The sequence below is a fragment of the Mytilus galloprovincialis genome, chromosome 14 (genome assembly GCF_965363235.1).
Source record: "Mytilus galloprovincialis chromosome 14, xbMytGall1.hap1.1, whole genome shotgun sequence".
Taxonomy (NCBI): Eukaryota; Metazoa; Mollusca; class Bivalvia; order Mytilida; family Mytilidae; genus Mytilus; species Mytilus galloprovincialis.
Genome location: NC_134851.1, coordinates 72982597 through 73004352, shown reverse-complemented (window position 1 = coordinate 73004352; position 21756 = coordinate 72982597). Strand labels below are relative to the sequence as shown.

The following is a 21756-nucleotide window of genomic DNA, read 5'->3' as shown; positions in this document are numbered from 1 at the left end:
AAGTTTTGTGTTTTTGTGTTTATGTTGTAAGAGTGAGCGTAAACCACTAGGCGTGTACCCTTTCATTTGATACAGACTGCGGATCGCCAAAAGATGCAACGAATTCGTCTTATTTTGAAACATTGTCTTGACAACTGTAAATGGGGACATAACATTCACCAATAGGTCTTCAATGTAGCGAGAAATTCCCACACCCGGAGGCGTCCTTCAGCTGGCCCATAAACAAATATATACCATTTCTGTGATAATGAACGCCATATTAAACTCCAAATTGTTCACAAGAAACTAAAATTAAAAATAATACAAGACTAACATAGGCCAGAGGCTCCTGACTTGGGACAGGCGCAAAAATGCGGCGGGGTTAATAATGTTTATAAGATCATAACCCTCCCCCTATACCACTAGCCAATGTAGAAAAGTAAACGCATAACAATACGCACATTAAAATTCAGTTCAAGAGAAGTCCGAGTCTGATGTCAGTAGATGTAACCAAAGAAAATAAATAAAATGACAATAATACATAAATAACAACAGATTGCTAGTAGTTAACTGACATGCCAGCTCCATACTTCAATTAAACTGACTGAAAGATTAGGATTTCATCATATGAGTATCAGGCATAATCCTTCCCGTTAGGGGTTTAGTATCATGCCATCATAACATACATGTATATATGACAAGTGCATAACCCGTGTCATGCCAACAATTGATTTTTTAATAAATGTGTTTAGTTCCGGTGCAAAGACCCTGTAAGTGAATCAACATTAACGCCGAAATATGCAATCTTTAATGACCTGAAAACAATATCGCAACTATATCCCTTCTTAATAAGTCTTTTTAAAGGTTTTGTTAGTTTCTGAGGTGAATACTGACATTTTTGTGCTGTATAAAGAATATTTCTATAAAAAACTGGATGAGAAATTCCTTAACGTATATATAAGAAGTCTGCATGTTGGGCTATATTTAGAAATGATGTCCTTATACCGATAATAAAATTTAGTAAATGTTTTGTCTAGTTTGTGATATCGAAAACCCTAATTTGTCAGTCATAAACACGGGAGGGGGGGGGGGTAACTTCCTATTATTGGGTATACGGGGATGTGCCAAAAATATGAGTCATAATTTTGCGTGATTTTATATAAAGATGACCCTCCTTTTTAATGACATCCTATATTAAAATGAATTTACGTTTGATAACTGTATATTGATTTGGGGTATTAAACATGCAGTTAATCCAACAATTAATCCGTATATATAACGATAAAATATATGTGCAACAAACGATGTCAATTCATATATAAACGTAAGGGTAGCTGGTATATTTATGAATTATGAGTGATGAGTCATTTAAGCAAGGGTCATATTTTAAATATTGGATATAAGTATAGGTCATTCTTTCTTAAATATTTATATAACTATAGGTACTGAATTTCAGTGAATGTTATATTAAAATGGGTACGTTTTTTGAGGCAAAAATGGCACACCCCTACCAAAAAAATATCGAAGTTACCCCAAGTTAATGCCAATTAAGCACACTCGTTAAGCATTCGAAACTTTGTATTTACTTGTATGATTAATCAGTGATGGGTATTTAATTTTCCGAAACAGGGTTCTCAAGAAGATCAATATTTGATATAAAGAATACAGCACTTTTTAACAAGAAACCGATGAGTCGAGTAACGTTTTGGTATTAAACTCTTGGTTCTACAAGTGAGCGATATTCAAATACTCGGAGTACTCGTTGACAACCATAAATTATGAATGTATTGCTGCTGAAAGACTCATGAAAGAAAGCGACTCTGAATAATTTGTTACTAAGATTTTATTGAAGTATGAGACACTGTGAGTTTTATACTTAGTATTTTGGCATATAATATGAATTACAAATAAAAGTGAATAAATATAAGTATATGAATGATTGAGTAAATTTGATAATTGAATATTAAAAAGAAAGAAGTCCCATTTGCATTATCGGTAAAAATCTTTGAAGAAACTTTACTGCTGGTGCATTATTCCCCAAGGGTATAATTCATGTGGTAACTTAATGCATGATTATACAAAAGACAACTTTGTTACTTTTTGTCTTAAGGGTGAAGGAGGTTGATCTGTGCCTTGATTTGTTTTCCTGATTTCCTGTCTTTGGCAGTCATTTTGATTTCTGTGTTTCCAAGTTCGAATTCTACGTCAACCCAGCGTTTGTCCGGACAAATGTCTGGGAATATTATTGTAGGCGTACACAGATGTTTGCAGCCTTCTTCGTCAACATAGCATGGATTAGCTTCGGTCGAAACGTACACGTTAAAGTCCATCTTTTCCTGATTAGGGAATGGAGTAAAATATGACTTCTCAAATTTTGTTCCAGCTTCTACGCTGTCGTCTACTGAAGTAATCAAGGAGAATATTTTGTCACATCGTTCCTCGCCGTCCATAACAACACAGTATTTCTCGTCAAACTTACGGGGATCAAAGGGAAGGCTTGTCATGACACCATATGTTCTGGGCATTATTCGTGACTTGATATAATCAGGACGATGACCGAATAGAACAGCCCCTTTCAAAACTGACAATCCAGCATCCTTTGGTACGATAATTTGTTTCCCAGGGAAAGATTTGCGGATTTCATTTTGTAATAAGCTACATTCTGAAAACCCCCCAACCATTAGGAAATGCGTGACCCCTTTTGTACTCTTACTTCTAAGGACTTCCTTCATCAATAATATAACACTATCAATAGAAGGTTTGAATAAATTTACAATCAAATCGATGTTAAAGCGAATTTTGTCATTCAAAAGCTTAATTTCGTTTGCATAATCCGATGCCTCTACTAATGTTTCGAAATCTGTTTTGTTGATTTTTTTGCATAATTTATCAAGAGTCGTAAAAGGAATAGTCATCGTCACTTTCCCTTTGTTGTTCGGGTCGATATTTCTTTTTGCAGCTTCAAATGATCTCTCGAGGTCTAAATAAGCTAAAGGATTCTCTTTCTTAAGTGATTCCATCAACGATTTACCAAAAATATTCTCCAGCAAAATAAAAAATCGGTTGTCTACCGAAGTTCCACCACAATTGTTTCCTGTAGCTCGGTGTTTTTCTTTAAGTTGATCTTTTTCTACCTTCTGATGCACGGTAATATCAGCAGTTCCTCCTATAAAAATAAGATGTCTTGTGTGTCATTTCATGGCACATATTTCAATTAGAAACTAGAGGCTCTAAAGAGCCTGTGTCGCTCACCTTGGTCTTTGTGAATATTAAACAAGGGAAGAGGATGGATTCATTGCAAAATTCTGTTTTGGTGATGGTGATGTGTTTGTACATCTTACTTTACTGAACATTCTTGCTGCTTAAAATTATCTCTATCTATAATGAACTTGGCCCACAAGTTTCAGTGGAAAATGTTCACTCATATTGATTTATTTGTAAATCTTACTTTGCTGAACATTATTGCTGTTTACAGTTTATCTCTATCTATAATAATATGTAAGATAATAACCAAAAACAGCAAAATTTCCTTAAAACTAACAATTCAGGGTCAGCAACCCAACAACAGGTTGTCCGATTCATCTGAAAATTTCAGAGCAGATAAATCTTGACCTGATTAACAATTTAATCCACATGTCAGATTTGCTCTAAAGGCTTTGGTTTTCATGTTTTAAGCCAAAAACTGCATTTTACCCCTATGTTCTATTTTTAGCCATGGCAGCCATCTTGGTTGGATGGTCGGGTCACCGGATACATTTTTCAAACTACATACCCCAAAGATATTTGTGGTCAAGTTTGGATTAATTTAGCCCAGTAGTTTCAGAGGAGAAGATTTTTGTAAAAGATTACTAAGATTTACGAAAAATGGTTAAAATTTGACTATAATGGGCAATAAATCCTAAAGGGGTCAACTGACAACTTCGGTCATGTTGACTTCTTTGTAAATCTTACTTTGTTGAACATGATTGCTGTTTACAGTTCATCTCTATCTATAATAATATTCAAGATAATAACCAAAAACAGCAAAATTTCCTTAAAATTACTAATTCAGGGTAGCAACCCAACAACGGGTTATCCGATTTATCTGAAAATTTCAGGGCAGATAGATCTTGACCTAATAAACAATTTTACCCCCATGTCAGATTTGCTCTAAATGCTTTGGTTTTTGAGTTATAAGCCAAAAACTGCATTTTAGCCCTATGTTCTATTTATAGCTATGGCGGCCATCTTGGGTGGTTGGCCGAGTCACCGTACACATTTCTTAAACTAGACACCCCAATGATGATTGTGGCCAAGTTTGGTTGAATTTGGCCCAGTTGTTTCAGAGGAGAAGATTTTTGTAAAAGTTAACGACGCCGGACGACGGACGACAGACGACGGACGACGGACGCCAAGTGATGGGAAAAGCTCACTTGGCCCTTTGGGCCAGGTGAGCTAAAAAAACAGTATTAACAAAAAAGAGGCGGGAGATACCAAAGAAATGGTCAAACTCATAATTCAATGACAAATTGACAACGTAATTGGAAAAAAACGAAAAAAACTATCAAACGAAATACAAGAATATATAAAAGATAACACATTAAGTTCTTTGAGCAACACCAACCTTATCAAAAATCAGGGGGTGATCTCAGATGTCCTGGAAGAGTAACAGATCCTTTTTGAATGAATAAAGCCTTAATTTGGTGCCTTTTAAGCAACAATCGGGCAGAAGGAAAATCGTGACAGAAATTGCTGAGATATTGTATTAGCTGTATACTCTATATGCAGGTGCTGCCGGAATGTTGCTACACAAAGAGGGAGAGACTATGAATGGGAAGCAGAAATCATCCTTTTTGACGTAAAGTATTTTTCTCAATTGACCCTCCTTGTCAATTTCAAGATATGAGATATTCCTCACTGCATCATAAACTGAGAATTTCAAGTTCAATAGGATAGATGCGTCATAAACATTCACTAAAATTTGAATTATTTTATGATCAGAAATGACATCATCTATGAAGTTAGTGATAAGGGTGACTTCTTTTTGTTCTTTCCTAGAAACTCCCGTAGTTTCATATAAATAAAGGAAAACATTGGCAAACAGAAGAGCACAGTTGTTTCCCATAGGATTGCGGATTGTGTGTAAATATATGTTGCAAATATGTTCCCAATCATCTTTGTTCATGTACTGTCAGATTCATATTATTTTTTGTTTGTTTGATTCAGAATTGTTTGTTACAAAGAATGATATGACCCTGCCTTAAACACTTTGTTTAAAAAAAACACTTACTAGTTTCATGTACTAGTTTGGTGTAACAGTTTTAATTATAAAACTTTTGTTGAATATGTTATCTGTACCGAATGTTCTTCATAAAATTTGTGTCGATTATAATTTATGTACCCTACATTATATAAAACGTGTGTTGATTTTAATATATGAACCGACTTTTCCACTTGTATTTTTTTTTGTCTATTTGATGAGTTAAGCCTTTTTCAACTGATTTTTATAGTTCGTTCTTATGTTGTACTGTTATACCACTGTCCCAGGTTAGAGGGAGGGTTGGGATGCCGCTAACATGTTTAACCCAGCCACATTATTTATGTATGTGTCTGTCCCTTGCCTGGAGCCTGTAATTCAGTGGTTGTCGTTTGTTGATGTGTTACATATTTGTTTTTCGTTAATTTTTTTTAACATAAATAAGGCCGTTAGTTTTTTCGTTTGAATTGTTTTACCTTGTCTTATCGGGGCCATTTATAGCTGACTATACGGTGTGGGCTTTGCTCATTGTTGAAGACCGTACGGTGACCTATAGTTGTTAATGTTTGTGTTATTTTGGACTTTGGTGGATAGTTGTCTCATTGGCAATCATACCACATCTTCTTTTTTATATTTTATATAAATACATCTCTGAGAGTTATGGCAGAATCTATAGTTATCCGAAGATTTTTAATTCACAGCGAATTGCAGTGTTATTTACCTCCTAAATCAACAACCATATATTCTGTTCCTATCTTAGACATTTCAAATCCCTTCTCGGACTTGGTAATTGGTAAATACTGACATAAAATAGATGCTGCTTCTGGCTCAAGTGACAGAATTAATTTGTCGGGGTTTATACCAGCCTACAAATGAAAACATAATTATTTGATTGGTAAAAATATTTCATTTCTCTATTTATAGTGTATAACAAACAACAAAATTGTTTTCATTTACCTGTGAATAATATTTTTGTAAATGACAGATTTTTATTCAAAAAGTAAAATGACAAAAATACTGAACTCAGAGGAAAATCAATACGGAAAGTCCATAATCACATGGCAAAATCAAATATCAAAACGCATCAAAAACGAATAGACAAGAACTGTCATATTCCTGACTTGGTACATGCATTTTCAAATGTAGAAAATGGTGGATTAAACCTGGTTCTATAGCGCTAACCCTCTCTCTTTAATAAACTTATTATTGTTTTTTTCTGAAATTGTTTAATATTTCACATCGGTATAAAGCATTTACATTTTATAATCATCCCTTGTTTAATGGGTTTATAAAAGAGGGACGAAAGATATCAAAGGGACAGTCAAACTCGTAAATCTAAAACAAACTGACAACGCCATGGCTAAAAATGAAAAAGACAAACAGAAAAACAATAGTACACATGACACAACATAGAAAACTAAAGAATAAACAACACGAACCCCACCAAAAACTAGGGGTGATCTCAGGTGCTCCGGAAGGGTAAGCAGATCCTGCTCCACATGCGGCACCCGTCGTGTTGCTTATGTGATTACAAATCCGGTAAATAGTCTAATTCGGTAGGTCAAATTCATGAAAGGGAAGGGGATTATAGTTACGACGTAAGGAACATATCCGATATCATTTGTGAAACGGTTATTCCATAACGGTCAACCAACTCGTGATGGCGTCCGTAAAATTTACGAAGGGATGATTTCATTTTCACCATTTGAAACTCTTGGTTTAATAGCTTCCTTGTGAGCAGTAACCCTCTATCATGATAGGAAATGCAAGCACGGGAATATCGTATCAATTAGGAGATATATACCCCGTATGCAGGTGCTGCTGGAATGTTGCTACTTAGAAATGGAAAGTTCACAATTGGAAAGCTGAAATCATCTCTTTTGTCTTCAACCGACCCTCATTGTTAATTTCTAGATGTAAGTCAAGATATGAAGCCGACTTAACTGTATCTGTAGTATCCTTTATAATTTACATTGTTTCACAGAACAAAATTATTCATTCAGTGTATGTTCACTTGTGTTAATATTTCTTTTGGTTAAGAAAAGCCTTTTTAATTGATATTTTATAGTGTGTCGTTCTATGTTACATTAATGTTTTAGATAAATGTGATGGTTGGTTCCTATTTATACGTTTGCACATGTCTTAAGTCCGTAATCTGATCTACGAAGAAATATTCCGTAGCCCAATAAAAATGTGCATGCAAATAAACCCATTAAGTTGAACTAATAAACATTTTTTTTTTGATTACCTAGAAAGAACGTATAAATATACCACCTTATTTCTTTTGGGTAAAATTTCAACATGTGTGGATGTTTCTCTAATAGATACATTCTACGTAAAATTGAGGATGGATATATGGGAAACATTTCAAAGAGACAACAACCCAACCATAGTGCAGCTAAACAGCTAAAGACCACCAATTGGTCTTCAATGCAGCGAGAAACTCCCGCATCCGGACGAGTTCTTCAGTCGGCCCCGAAACAAATATGTATACCAGTTAAGTGATAATGGATATATGTACTAGTATAGGTTTACCAATTTTCCAATCAATCTACCTTAAGATTCATATCATTTTGTCTTTATTATTTGTAATCAAACCACTTATATCTTTATATAGCACCGTTCATTATAATAAGTTACCTCCTCAGCACTAGACCTCATGAACTGTTTGGCTGTATCTGTCCAGATAGCAGGAACAGTAAGTACCCATTGAACTTCGTCATGTTTTACACCAGTCCCTTGTGTGTCTAAAGTTTCCAATAGATGGTTCACTAGAGCTTTAATAGACAATTTGAAAACATCGAAAGCTGGCAGAGTCTTTCCGGTTATATCCTCCAAAACCATCGTGCTCGTAATGTTCTGAAATATTGAAAAAACATGATTATTATTTTTTCTTTCTTGAGTTTATCAGTGACAATATGGACCAAGTCTTAAAATAATGGAAAATTATGTAATATTTGAATTTGAAGATATATTGATTTCAAATTTTAAACAAGTTCTTCTGTTCGATAAAAGTGGATTCTATAAATCCACGATGAAAGATGTCAGCATTTTCAAAGGTTTAAAATTCATTTTTTTCTCAACGTTTTAGTTCTAAGAAAAAATACTAGATCTAATTTATAAATGTATGTTTATTTTCTTAAGGGGGCTCGCGGGTACAAATCAATTTTTTTAATATAGGATTTCGCTATATTTTTCTATAAATGAACTTTATCATATATACTTAAGGGAGTTCGCTTCTCAGTTTCAAAGTAATTAAATTTTCAAAACACTAGTTTATATTGATAGGAGATTAATAAAAGAACCCAAAGAGTAAAAACAATATAAAGGTCACCGTGCTCGTTTTCTAGATATTGTCCATTGAAATTTTGGCGGGAAAATATTCTCTCTTGACTTTTCATAGCTTTATCAATGACGAGTTTAAGTTCCCGAAAACTGTCAAAAAGTAATTATCTATAATACTAAAATTACGAGGTCCAATTTGTCAGCCTTCATCACGTAAAAACGACGAATCACAGAATTCATCTTTATATATAACTAATATAGTACCAAGGTGTAGATTAAAAATTACACCACTCCAGGCCCTTTTGTTTTCCACGTAATTAATATTGCCAATAATTAAGAAGTTCCGGGTCGAGTCCGATACCGATAGTATATTCACCTGTTACCTATATTACCTTATCTGTACGTTCCGCATCTGACAGGCGCACCACCAAACGGTGTATTCATGATCAATATGCTATACATACACGGGTCGTAATCACAGGGTTGACACTACTAAATTGTCAAATTGTTACCTATTGTAGTATTTTAATCAGTAAGACTTTCTAAGATAACAATGCGAATACTAAAAATCTGGACTTAAAATAAGGCTTATAGGTACAGTTTTCAATTTGTTATAGAAGGCATGACGTTAAACAGCGAATCAAAGAATTCAACTTTATTTATAACTAATAAAGGACAATGCTGTTGATTAAAAAATACTCCATTCCAGGACCTTTTGTTTTCAAAATAATTTAATATTACCAATAATTGATAAGTTCTAGTTCGACGGGTTCAAACAGAAAGATTTGAAAGCAGAGAAAAACTGTGTATCTTATAATCGGCATGACTTTATCAGATGAAAATACTAATACTAAAATAAGGCTTGCGCATAGTTATATACTTTAATTCAGTCACGGACCCGTGATATTACGGGTGTGTTCTAGTAATTTTATAAGACTTATACAGATGGCTTATCATTGTACATGTAAAAGATTTGCAAAAAGAAAAATGGGGGTCACAGGGCAAATGTTTTCAAGGCATTCAAATGGATACAACCAGAGGAAACCGAAAATCTGACAAAGAATCCAAAATATTACAAGCCAGCTTCCTTAATAGATAAATGAAATTAAAAAAATTGGGTCATCGTTAATTTCATTTCACAATCTGCCTCCGAAAGAAGCATACATTTTTGATAATGTCTTTTTTGTCTGTTGAACAAATAGAAGAAATACAGGTAATATCGATATAAAAAAAAAGAACTGAATTACAGAAATCGCTTAAATTTTACAATTATTTAGTTTATGCTTATTTGAAATCAATAATTAAAAAAATATAAGTCATCGAGGAGTAAAAAAAGATCTTTCAATTTAAATGACCAATAATGGCATTTTTGCACCAAAGGGAGATAATTTGGATCTTTTTCAATAATTTAAACATTTTAAAAGTCATCTGGGGTTGAATTTTGTACCTATACCATATCATAAAGAAGGGTTTTTTGTTGACATTTTTGTACCTTCGACCCTCCTTAAAAGAAAGAACAAATATATAGGCAAAATATTGTAAACGACTATAAATAAAAGTCTTAGTTTCTGCAAGCCTGTAAACTTATGGTCTTTTAAAATTGAAATTTAATACCTTATTGTTGTGCAGGTACATTTTGAAACGATGAAAATAATAAAACTCATCTTGCAGTTCGTCCAATACATACTCTGCATACATATTCTCTGCTTGGAATCCAAATGCTACAAACTTTTGGTCTTTGTCTAATAAAAGACAGGTTGGAGTTTTAAGTGACATAAATTGAGAACTTCCAGTCATCCATATAGGATTTGCTTGTATTTTTAACGGTTCTGTTTCGAAATCGTTCCTAAAAGAGAAGGCATAGCCGCTATAGGTTGTACCAAAATCTAAAGCTGCGACCATCATGTAGTTAGATTTTTCCATTGTAATAATCTGCAAATAGAATACATTGACAATATTGACAACATAAGAAAAGATGTGGTATGATTACCAATCAAACAAATATTCACAAAGGGTATGTGCAATGTTACGTGCATACAGTGATTAGAATTACAAATTATGCAACATGCAACTTGATGGAACATGAAGGCAACAGTAGTATACACCCGTTCGAAACTCATAAATCGATAGAAAAAAAATCCGGGTAACAAACTAAAACTGAGGGAAAGCATTAAGTATAAGAGGAGAACAACAACACAAAATCAAAATGTAACACACACAGAAACGGACCAAGCATCAGACAAAATCCCACGAGAATAACACATATAACATCAAAACTAAATACATGAATTTGGGATAGAAAGTATCGTGACACGGCTTATAGTAATGTGAGTTCACACTCAAATATAAGAGGAAACAAATGACACAACAAAAACGAACTATAATTTAACAATGGCCATATACTTGACTTGGTACAGGACATTTTTGAAAGAAAAAATGGTGGTCTGAACCTGGTTTTGTGGCATTCCAGACCTCCCGCTTTAATGGCCATGTTAAATATAACATTAAAATTACAAGATAACATTACAGGACTTATACAAATAAATAGAAGAACATATTGGACAAAGAAACCCACGAATAATTTATAACAAAAGGCACCAGGTTTAAAATTTCATACGTCAGAAGTGCGTTTCATCCACACAAGACTAATTAGTGACTCCCAGTTACAAAAGTTCGAAAGTCAAAACAAGTACAAAGTTGAACAGCACTGACGACCAAAAGTTCAAAAAAGGTGTGCTCAATACGGTTACTAGGGTTTTCTGCTTGGGATAAGAATATTCTTATTATTTAGAATAATTTTTACTTTTGCAAACAGTTAATTTTATAAAATGACTATATAATAGATATACATGATAAAACTGAAGTATTAACTAATTACAGAAAAAAACGGATACGTTACACAAACCAACATAAAAATGACGTCATATTTGAATGATTAAAACTATTTCTCAAAAATAAGATAGAATTAGGATTGATTCTAGTATATTTTTGTACTAAATACTGATATAACATTAAAAAACAATGAAAATTGCAATACTTATTAATATCAAACTGGGATAGGGATTAGACAATTAACTATTTTATATAGCTACATGTATGTCAGGTTTATTCTGAATCGAACTGCAAACGTAATACGTCTTACAAATAACGTATAACGTTGAACCAAATCAAATCTAATAAATGAAGGCGGTGATTAATTTTCTTTACCATAACACATGAATATAACAAAAAAGACGTCAAGACATTTGACAAAATCCGTTAGAAATAAAATAACACATCAAAACTAAATACATGAATTTGGGATAGAAAAGCACCGTAACACGTCTTATATCAATGCGAATTCACACTCAGCAAAACAGTCACAATCGGGAATAAGTCACGTTCGGTAATTAAAAGATTTTACTACGTAATGACAAACCACAATCTAACATATGGTAAAAATGTCCTTAGCTAGTTTGGACAGAGGCACAGCGTATGAATCAACCAATTCGTGAATGTTTCACAATCTTCTAAACCATTTCAGGACTGAAAAGATTTTTCACATTTTAAAAGTCTTGTTCAGTCGCTGTTCTGCTTGCAGATAATTCTTGAGCTGTATATTATTTATGTTAATTGCTGTTCGTTGCTTTGGCCTATCATGTTTTACTTCATTCTTAATGTGTTGCTTAATTTTGATTGCATGCTAGAGATTAAACTTTGTATTACAGGTTGTATTACATTGGACTGTATTTTTGTTATGTATATGTTTTTATATTTGGTCAAAATCTCCTTAGAGCTTGTGTTGTTTATTTAACTTTTGCAGAATCAAATTATTTTTTTCTTATTTTGTTTTCACTCCATAACATATAAATGAACCGAAAGGCCAGATGCTCCTGACGCATATGCAGCGGGATTAAACATGTTCAGACTCTCTTGTTATTGTACTTTCCCTCCAGTGAACCCTCCCCGTAAGGTATACGTTATCCTGAAGGTAAACCGAAAGTAACATTGGCAGTAAAACAACATCAACTTCAGTCAATTTATAGCTTGAGAGGTCAATTCTACTACAAAACGTTTTAATGCAAAGAATTTGAACTAGAAGCAACAAACTCACCTTTTGAAAACAACTAAACTGTCTTCAATTGTTAAAATATTTTTCCATTACAGTGTTTACTTCTTTAATATGTTTATATGATCTAACTTGGATAAATTCCAACGATAGGTAAATATTTGGATCAATGGTGTTTCAAATTTAAAGGGCATCAATTGGTGTTTAAAGCGAGAAATCAATACGCTACTTTTCGTATGTATTTTATATGGTCCGTTGGTACAAATATGCTACGGGTCCGTTTTCGTTTTTTTTTTAATGAATTTCATGTTTTGTCTTATTCATATTTCACTTACAAAAAAAATGAGTATCTTTTGACAAATTGTTTAACTTTACAAAAAAAATCGGTATATGAAAGAGTAAAGCGTTTGTAGTATTGAAAGGCGATAAAAAAAAAAACCTCAGACTTGTATTCATTATCAACAAAGCACTTAAAAGACATGATGACAATGTGAATATATTAAGAAGGCTGGATACATTATATTTTCCTAAAATTAGAAATAAACTGTCCTTTGATGAAAACTTCACATTTAACTTAGCATTTGAATTAATTTGTAACCTTCAAACTTTTTGTATTTAATTTTAATTGCCAAGTTCTATTTTTTTCTGTGTTTTAAAGAAAATTAAAGCAGTCAATATCAAAGGAAAACATGCTTTACTTATTTCCTCGCTATGGGGATGGTCCAGTAAGACCCCTTTTTGGCCTCAATATATATATATATATATTTATCAGTTTTACAAAATTGTTAGACTGAATATAAACGTTAAGCTATTTTATATTGGAAAGTAGAATATTTCTGCTATATAAATATTGACTTTTTTTTACAATACAATGCATATGTATAGGGCACATGCATAGGGTATAGGGTAATAGATACCAAAGAGATATTTAATTTCATATATAAGTCAAAAACAAACTGACAAATCAAAAAATGGCAAATCTTAAAACGAACCTGGAACGTTCTATGTACACTGAAGAACATGTTGGAAGAGCAAAATTTCTGTTTCAATACAACATACAATTTTCTTTGAATTGTAATACACGTTTTCAAACCTTTATCTATCTACTTTTGTTAACATTTACGGAGTTTGTCTATTTATATTTAATTAATCTCCTACTAAATGTGGATGCAATACTTGCCACTGACTATCAAACAATCAATCAATCTATCAATTAGACTATGGGTTGGGATTTGCTTGACCTTCCTGGGCACACGCGATAATCCCCATTTTTTGTGGGGTATGTGTTGCTTAGTCTTTAGTTTTTCTTATTAACAAATATAGTTATGGCGTTGTCAGTCTAAAAGTTTGAATGTCCCTTTTGTCTTTTTTGTTTATCTTGTAAAAATGCTATCTCCCCGGTCAATATTTTTTTTCTTACTTTGTTATTCAACACTGTGCCTTCTGCTATCACATACATTGTATCCTGTTCACAGCTTTGGAAGAATACAGAGAACATAACTATAATTTTACGTTTGATATTTGACAATGTTGAACATTATCATCCACAAAGCCAGAAAATGAAGAATGCAATAATAATGAAATACTGCCGCAGAAATACCTATAAGGAAATCGAGAATAAAGAAATAGAAGTTACTGTATATGACAGTATAAATAAGATGATGGGGTATAATTGCCAATGCAAAAGCACAGAGTGGACGTGGCCGGGAACTTGTACATCCCAACAGCAAAAGACTGCAGATGGATATAAATAGAAATACATCTAACAAAAACACAGCGTGGCCGTGGCCGGGTACTTGTACATCACAACAACAAAAAGACACTAATTACAGAGCTGAGAGTTCTCTCAGTTACTAACAGCTAGTCTTTCATAAAAATGAAGAATCCGGAAATATAAGTTAACAGTATCAGATTAAGCAAATGTGATTCCAGATTGTAGAATGTGGGATAGAGGCTAATTACACTTATGCCTTGCATAACATTAAGGATGCGACAATATATGACCTTAAGGGTGCGGGAATACTTGCTCATCACGAAAATCCCTAACGATATAGTTACTCAAACGCGGGGTTCGGGAATACTAGTAAAAAAAGAAAAACGTTGTTTGTAGTGCTAGTAGTCTATCACAAAATTGACATTAGGAAAACGATGGGTTCGGGAATAGAAGCATATAGAAAAAAAAATGAATTAGGAAAACTGAGGGTTTGGAAATATATAGAAGTCAATTATTCAGATAGAATCATATTCAAAACAGTGTAGCTGTGGCCATTGATTGACAACCTTAAATTGTCCCACTGACTGGGGCAGATTATGTGAACGTGTGTCTGTAACGACAACTGCTCACTTATTACTGCTTACTTGCTTATTATAGAATTTAAACTGTGGGGGTCACCAAAGGTTCTTAACGCCTTTAATATTAAAATAGTTCGAAAAATTAATCAGGAATAACTTTATGTTTTGATTTATATTATTGATATAAATCAAAACATCGTGTTATTCCTGATTAGTTTTTCTAATTTCTTTATTTAGGTGTTGAGAACCTTTTGTGACCCCACAGTTTAAGTGCCTTTAACAAGTACATAGTGAGCAGCGGTTGTTACAGACAAACGTTCACATAATCTGCCCCAGTCAATGGATGAATTTAATGTGTCAATCAATGGCCACATTAATAAAGGTTATTCCTGATTAATTTTTTGAATTATTTTATAATTAAAGGTGTTAATAAACCTTTGGTGACCCCACAGTTTAAATGTCTATCGTAGGTACGTCGTGAACAGTGGTCGTTACAGACAAACGTTCATGTAAATTGTCCCAGTCAATGGATGAATTTAATGTGTCAATCAATGGCCACAGCCACACTGTTTTGAATTTCATTCTAGTGTTTAAAGACATCGTGTCTTCATTGAAAATATATAGTGTTTCAGAACATCGAATTTCACTGAAAATATATAATTTTCCAAGACATCGAATATTCATTGAAAATGTATAGTGTTCCGAGACATCGAATCCTAATTTAGAATGTATAGTGTTCCGCAGACATCGAATTCGAATTGAAAATACAAAGTGTTAAAATATTTAGTTTTCAAAGACATCGAATCTTCACTGAAAATAGATAGTGTGCTAAGACTTTTAATCCCCATTGAAAATATATTGTGTTTAAAGACATGGAGACCTCATTAGAAATATATAATGTTCAAAAATTTTGAATCTTCATTGAAAATGTATAGTGTTCCAAAACATTGAATCTTTATTGAAAACATATAGTATTCCAAGACATTGAATCCTAATTAAAAATGTATAGTGTTCCGCAGACATCGAATCCTCATTGAAAATACAAAGTGTTAAAATATACAGTGTTCCGAGACTTCTACTACTCATTGAAAATGTATAGTGTTCTTTGCAGTCCGTAACCCTATTAATGATTGATTATTCATTTGACAACATAACCTATCACCAATGCCAGTAACAATAATACCGTCATAGCAACAATTATAATGAGATACAGTCTCAAGAAAAACGCATCTAAAATATGGCATATGTCTTTCCATGTAAGACTATCGTGTTTGCATTTCTTATCGTTAAAAGATGCACGTTTCTCATCACTGTGATTGCCTTTCATTTCCGTTTCTTTCGGATACCCTATCCTGTTTCTGTCTGGATATACTTGTCCTCCACATAAACATTTATAATCTTTCCAACATGCAAATTTAGCGAGACAACCAGTCGACAGTCTTGTCAGCCATTTTGGAACCGGGACATCTTCATCTTTGTGGTGACAATCCAGGACGTAAATAGTTATAAGAACCGACAATACTCCTAACGCTAAGACGAGCAATAAATAAATGGCTGAAAAATATAAATATAGGTGTTAACAGGCAACTTACTCCTAACGTTAAGACGAGCAATAGATAAATGGCTGAAAAAATAAATATAGGTGTTAACAGGCAACACACTCCTAACGCTAAGACGATCAATAAATAAATGGCTGAAAAATATAGATATAGGAGTTAACAGGCAATATACTCCTAACGCTAAGACGAGCAATAGATAAATGGCTGAAAAATATAAATATAGGTGTTAACAGTCAACATACTCCCAACATTAAGACGAGCAATAGATAAATGGCTGAAAATGTAAATATAGGTGTTAACAGGCAATATACTCCTAACACTAAGACGAGCAATAGATAAATGGCTGAAAAATATAAATATAGGTGTTAACAGGCAACTTACTCCTAACACTAAGACGAGCAATAGATAAATGTCTGGAAATATAAATATAGGTGTTAACAGTCAACATACTCCCAACATTAAGACGAGCAATAGATAAATGGCTGAAAATGTAAATATAGGTGTCAACAGGTTACACACTCCTTACACTAAGACGAGCAATAAATAAATGGCAGAAAAATATAAATATATGAGCAAACAGGCAATATATTCCTAACGCTAAGACGAGCAATAGATAAATGGCTGAAAATATAAATATAGGTGTTAACAGGCAACACATTCCTAACGCTAAGACGAGCAACAGATAAATGGCTGAAAATATAGATATAGGTGTTAACAGGCAACACACTCCTAACGCTAAGACGAGCAATAGATAAATGGCTTGAAATATAAATATAGGTGTTAACAGTCAACATACTCCCAACATTAAGACGAGCAATAGATAAATGGCTGAAAATGTAAATATAGGTGTTAACAGGCAACACACTCCTAACACTAAGACGAGCAATAAATAAATGGCAGAAAAATATAAATATATGAGCAAACAGGCAATATATTCCTAACGCTAAGACGAGCAATAGATAAATGGCTGAAAATATAAATATAGGTGTTAACAGGCAACACATTCCTAACACTAAGACGAGCAATAGATAAATAGCTGGAAATATAAATATAGGTGTTAACAGTCAACATACTCCCAACATTAAGACGAGCAATAGATAAATGGCTGAAAATGTAAATATAGGTGTTAACAGGTTACACACTCCTTACACTAAGACGAGCAATAAATAAATGGCAGAAAAATATAAACATATGAGCAAACAGGCAATATATTCCTAACGCTAAGACGAGCAATAGATAAATGGCTGAAAATATAAATATAGGTGTTAACAGGCAACACTCCTTACGCTAAGACGAGCAATAGATAAATGGCTGGAAATATAGATATAGGAGTTAACAGGCAACACACTCCTAACGCTAAGACGAGCAATAGATAAATGGCTTGAAATATGAATATAGGTGTTAACAGTCAACATACTCCCAGCATTAAGACGAGCAATAGATAAATGGCTGAAAATGTAAATATAGGTGTTAACAGGTAACACACTCCTAACGCTAAGACGAGCAATAAATAAATGGCAGAAAAATATAAATATAGGAGTAAACAGGCAATATACTCCTAACGCTAAGACGAGCAATAGATAAATGGCTGGAAATATAAATAATGGTGTTAACAGGTGACACACTCCTAACGCTAAGACAAGCAATAAAATAATGGCTGAAAAATATAGATATAGGTGTTAACAGACAACATACTCCTATCGCTCAGACGAGCAATAGATAAATGGCTGGAAATATAAAAAAGGTGTTAACAGGTGACACACTCCTAACGCTAAGACGAGCAATAGATAAATGGCTGAAAAATATACATATAGAAGTTAACAGACAACACATCCCAACGCTAAGACGAGCAATAAAAAAATGGCTGAAATATAAATATAGGTGTAAACAGGCCACATGCTCCTAACGATATAGATATAGGTGTTAACAGACAACATAATCCTAACGCTCAAACGAGCAATAGATAAATGGCTGAAAATATAAATATAGGTGTTAACAGGCAACACACTCCTAACGCTAAGACGAGCAATAGATAAATGGCTGAAAATGTAAATATATGTGTTAACAGGTAACACACTCCTAACGCTAAGACGAGCAATAAATAAATGGCAGAAAAATATAAATATAGGAGTAAACAGGCAATATACTCCTAACGCTAAGACGAGCAATAGATAAATGGCTGGAAATATAAATAATGGTGTTAACAGGTGACACACTCCTAACGCTAAGACAAGCAATAAAATAATGGCTGAAAAATATAGATATAGGTGTTAACAGACAACATACTCCTATCGCTCAGACGAGCAATAGATAAATGGCTGGAAATATAAAAAAGGTGTTAACAGGTGACACACTCCTAACGCTAAGACGAGCAATAGATAAATGGCTGAAAAATATACATATAGAAGTTAACAGACAACACATCCCAACGCTAAGACGAGCAATAAAAAAATGGCTGAAATATAAATATAGGTGTAAACAGGCCACATGCTCCTAACGATATAGATATAGGTGTTAACAGACAACATAATCCTAACGCTCAAACGAGCAATAGATAAATGGCTGAAAATATTAATATAGGTGTTAACAGGCAACACACTCCTAACGCTAAGACGAGCAATAGATAAATGGCTTGAAATATGAATATAGGTGTTAACAGTCAACATACTCCCAGCATTAAGACGAGCAATAGATAAATGGCTGAAAATGTAAATATAGGTGTTAACAGGTAACACACTCCTAACGCTAAGACGAGCAATAAATAAATGGCAGAAAAATATAAATATAGGAGTAAACAGGCAATATACTCCTAACGCTAAGACGAGCAATAGATAAATGGCTGGAAATATAAATAATGGTGTTAACAGGTGACACACTCCTAACGCTAAGACAAGCAATAAAATAATGGCTGAAAAATATAGATATAGGTGTTAACAGACAACATACTCCTATCGCTCAGACGAGCAATAGATAAATGGCTGGAAATATAAAAAAGGTGTTAACAGGTGACACACTCCTAACGCTAAGACGAGCAATAGATAAATGGCTGAAAAATATACATATAGAAGTTAACAGACAACACATCCCAACGCTAAGACGAGCAATAAAAAAATGGCTGAAATATAAATATAGGTGTAAACAGGCCACATGCTCCTAACGATATAGATATAGGTGTTAACAGACAACATAATCCTAACGCTCAAACGAGCAATAGATAAATGGCTGAAAATATAAATATAGGTGTTAACAGGCAACACACTCCTAACGCTAAGACGAGCAATAGATAAATGGCTGAAAATGTAAATATATGTGTTAACAGGTAACACACTCCTAACGCTAAGACGAGCAATAAATAAATGGCAGAAAAATATAAATATAGGAGTAAACAGGCAATATACTCCTAACGCTAAGACGAGCAATAGATAAATGGCTGGAAATATAAATAATGGTGTTAACAGGTGACACACTCCTAACGCTAAGACGAGCAATAGATAAATGGCTGAAAAATATACATATAGAAGTTAACAGGCAACATACTCCCAACGCTAAGACGAGCAATAAAAAAATGGCTGAAAATATAAATATAGGTGTTAACAGGCCACATACTCCTAACGCTAAGACGAGCAAAAGATAAATGGCTGAAAAATATAAATATAAGATTAACAGGCAACTAACGCTAAGACGAGCAATAGATAAATGACTGAAAATATAAATATAGGTGTTAACAGGCAACATACTCCTAACGCTAAGACGAGCAATAGATAAATGGCTTGAAATATAAATATAGGTGTTAACAGGCAACACACTCCTTACGCTAATACGAGCAATAAATAAATGTCTGGAAAATATAAATATAGGTGTTAACAGGCAACATACTAACGCTAAGATGAGCAATAAATAAATGGCTGAAAAATATCAATATAATAGGTGTTGAAGATAGTCGTGGAGTTCGATGTTTATAAGTACTTTATATGCATACTTAAGATAGCCGTGGAGTGCGATGTTTATTTGTACTTTATATGGATACTTAAGATAGCCGTGGAGTTCGATGTTTATTTGTACTTTATATGCATACTTCAGATAGCCGTGGAGTTCGATGTTTATTTTTACTTTATATTCATATTTAAGATAGCCGTGGAGTTTGATGTTTATATGTACTTTATATGCATACTTAATATAGCCGTTGAGTTCGATGTAGAGGGTAGATCATCTGATATAATAGTCAGGTACACTGCATACGCCAATAAAACGGTCAGTGTGTAGCCCATCTTTTCACCAGAATCAGGAGGAAGTTTGAATACAATGGAACTCAGAAGCGCCAATAAAACCATTGGTATCAAAGAATTCAAGACATGAAAAGCTGGTCGTCTTTTAAACTTGAGTTTAAATGAAACTTGAGGCGTCGATGATCCTTCTCTAGTGTTTGTAGCGGAAGTTGTTGAAAACCCTTCGTACGACCATTCTCCGTTTTCTTTGAAATAGCTCAACCTTACGGCCTCGGGTGCTATGAAAAGGGTTATTTCGATTGAAGTATATCCCCATGTAGATACTGTGACGTCACATTCTTGCGTATCAAAAGGGTAGAACGTGACATCTGTTTCACAGTGAGTTACGTAAATCCCCGAGGGTGTCCAAGTGATATTCCCCGTACTTTCGAGTCTCATCAGAACGCAGAGATCGGTTTAAACTAGTACGATTGAATCGAAAATAACGTATGCGCATGTATAGCGGCAAAACTATCTCAGAGGTTCGTTGTTTAACCCATATTTCTCTGTTAAAAGACCTTTAAAACAAACTGTAAACATGTTGTCTTCACCATAGCATAGATTTGCGAAATCTGTGACTTCTTTTCTTATGTTGATTTTTTTTCTTTGCAGGAACCGCAGTATTTCCGGCGTCGGGTTGTAACTTCGTTGCTACAGTTATTTTTTTTCAAAATTAAAGAAAATTGCAATAACACCAGTATCAAAATTTTACATTGTGATTCAAGAGAAACAATAACTTTATCCATTTTGTTTTCCAAGTGTGTGTATCAGTGTATCAGCACATGAATTTGATAAATCAGTTCTATTTATACACAGTGTTTACAGTTTTACGGGCAAAAAGGTTAGATCGATTGCGTTTTTAATTGTAGTGTGTGAACGCAGTGGTTCATATTAGACCGATAGAGACCGATATGATTAAAGATCATGTGAACGCTAACTGGTTTTATTTAGATCGATTCAAATTAGATCGAGAAAAAAAATGCTAGTGTGAACAGGGTCTTATTGGCAATCATATCACATCTTCTTTTTTATATATATGGAAACACTTTATTTTCTAGATATATTTTAAGGTACAAAAAATTCTGCATGTGT

The 21756-nt window shown here is 33.6% G+C and overlaps 2 protein-coding genes across 2 annotated transcripts; both read right to left on the bottom strand.

Moving 5' to 3' along the window:
* Nucleotides 1-2082: 2082 nt before the first annotated feature.
* Nucleotides 2083-12691, bottom strand: LOC143058707 (heat shock 70 kDa protein 12B-like). The gene is made up of 5 exons (XM_076232166.1): nt 12594-12691; nt 10115-10432; nt 7856-8074; nt 5937-6081; nt 2083-3145 (listed from the first exon to the last, which is right to left on the bottom strand). Exons 2-5 carry the CDS (start codon nt 10421-10423, stop codon nt 2085-2087), a joined length of 1734 nt encoding a protein of 577 aa, XP_076088281.1. The 5' UTR covers nt 10424-10432; nt 12594-12691; the 3' UTR covers nt 2083-2084.
* Nucleotides 12692-15282: 2591 nt separating this feature from the next.
* LOC143058930 (neuronal acetylcholine receptor subunit beta-3-like) lies at nt 15283-21064 on the bottom strand. The gene is made up of 2 exons (XM_076232405.1): nt 20571-21064; nt 15283-16394 (listed from the first exon to the last, which is right to left on the bottom strand). The coding sequence occupies exons 1-2, from the start codon at nt 21061-21063 to the stop codon at nt 15979-15981; spliced, it is 909 nt and encodes a 302-aa protein (XP_076088520.1). The 5' UTR covers nt 21064; the 3' UTR covers nt 15283-15978.
* Nucleotides 21065-21756: the final 692 nt, after the last annotated feature.

Bases quoted from the DNA above. Each gene is read 5' to 3' on its own strand.
- LOC143058707 (XM_076232166.1), bottom strand. From the start codon at position 10,423: ATGGAAAAATCTAACTACATGATGGTCGCAGCTTTAGATTTTGGTACA. The intron at 8,075-10,114 runs GTATTAAATTTC...TCAATATTTCAG, and splicing joins TGTACCTGCACAACAATAAG to AACATTACGAGCACGATGGT. The intron at 6,082-7,855 runs GTAACTTATTAT...TTTCATTTGTAG, and splicing joins TGAGGTCTAGTGCTGAGGAG to GCTGGTATAAACCCCGACAA.
- LOC143058930 (XM_076232405.1), bottom strand. From the start codon at position 21,063: ATGAGACTCGAAAGTACGGGGAATATCACTTGGACACCCTCGGGGATT. The intron at 16,395-20,570 runs GTATGCATATAA...TATATTTTTCAG, and splicing joins GAACTCAACGGCTATATTAA to CCATTTATTTATTGCTCGTC.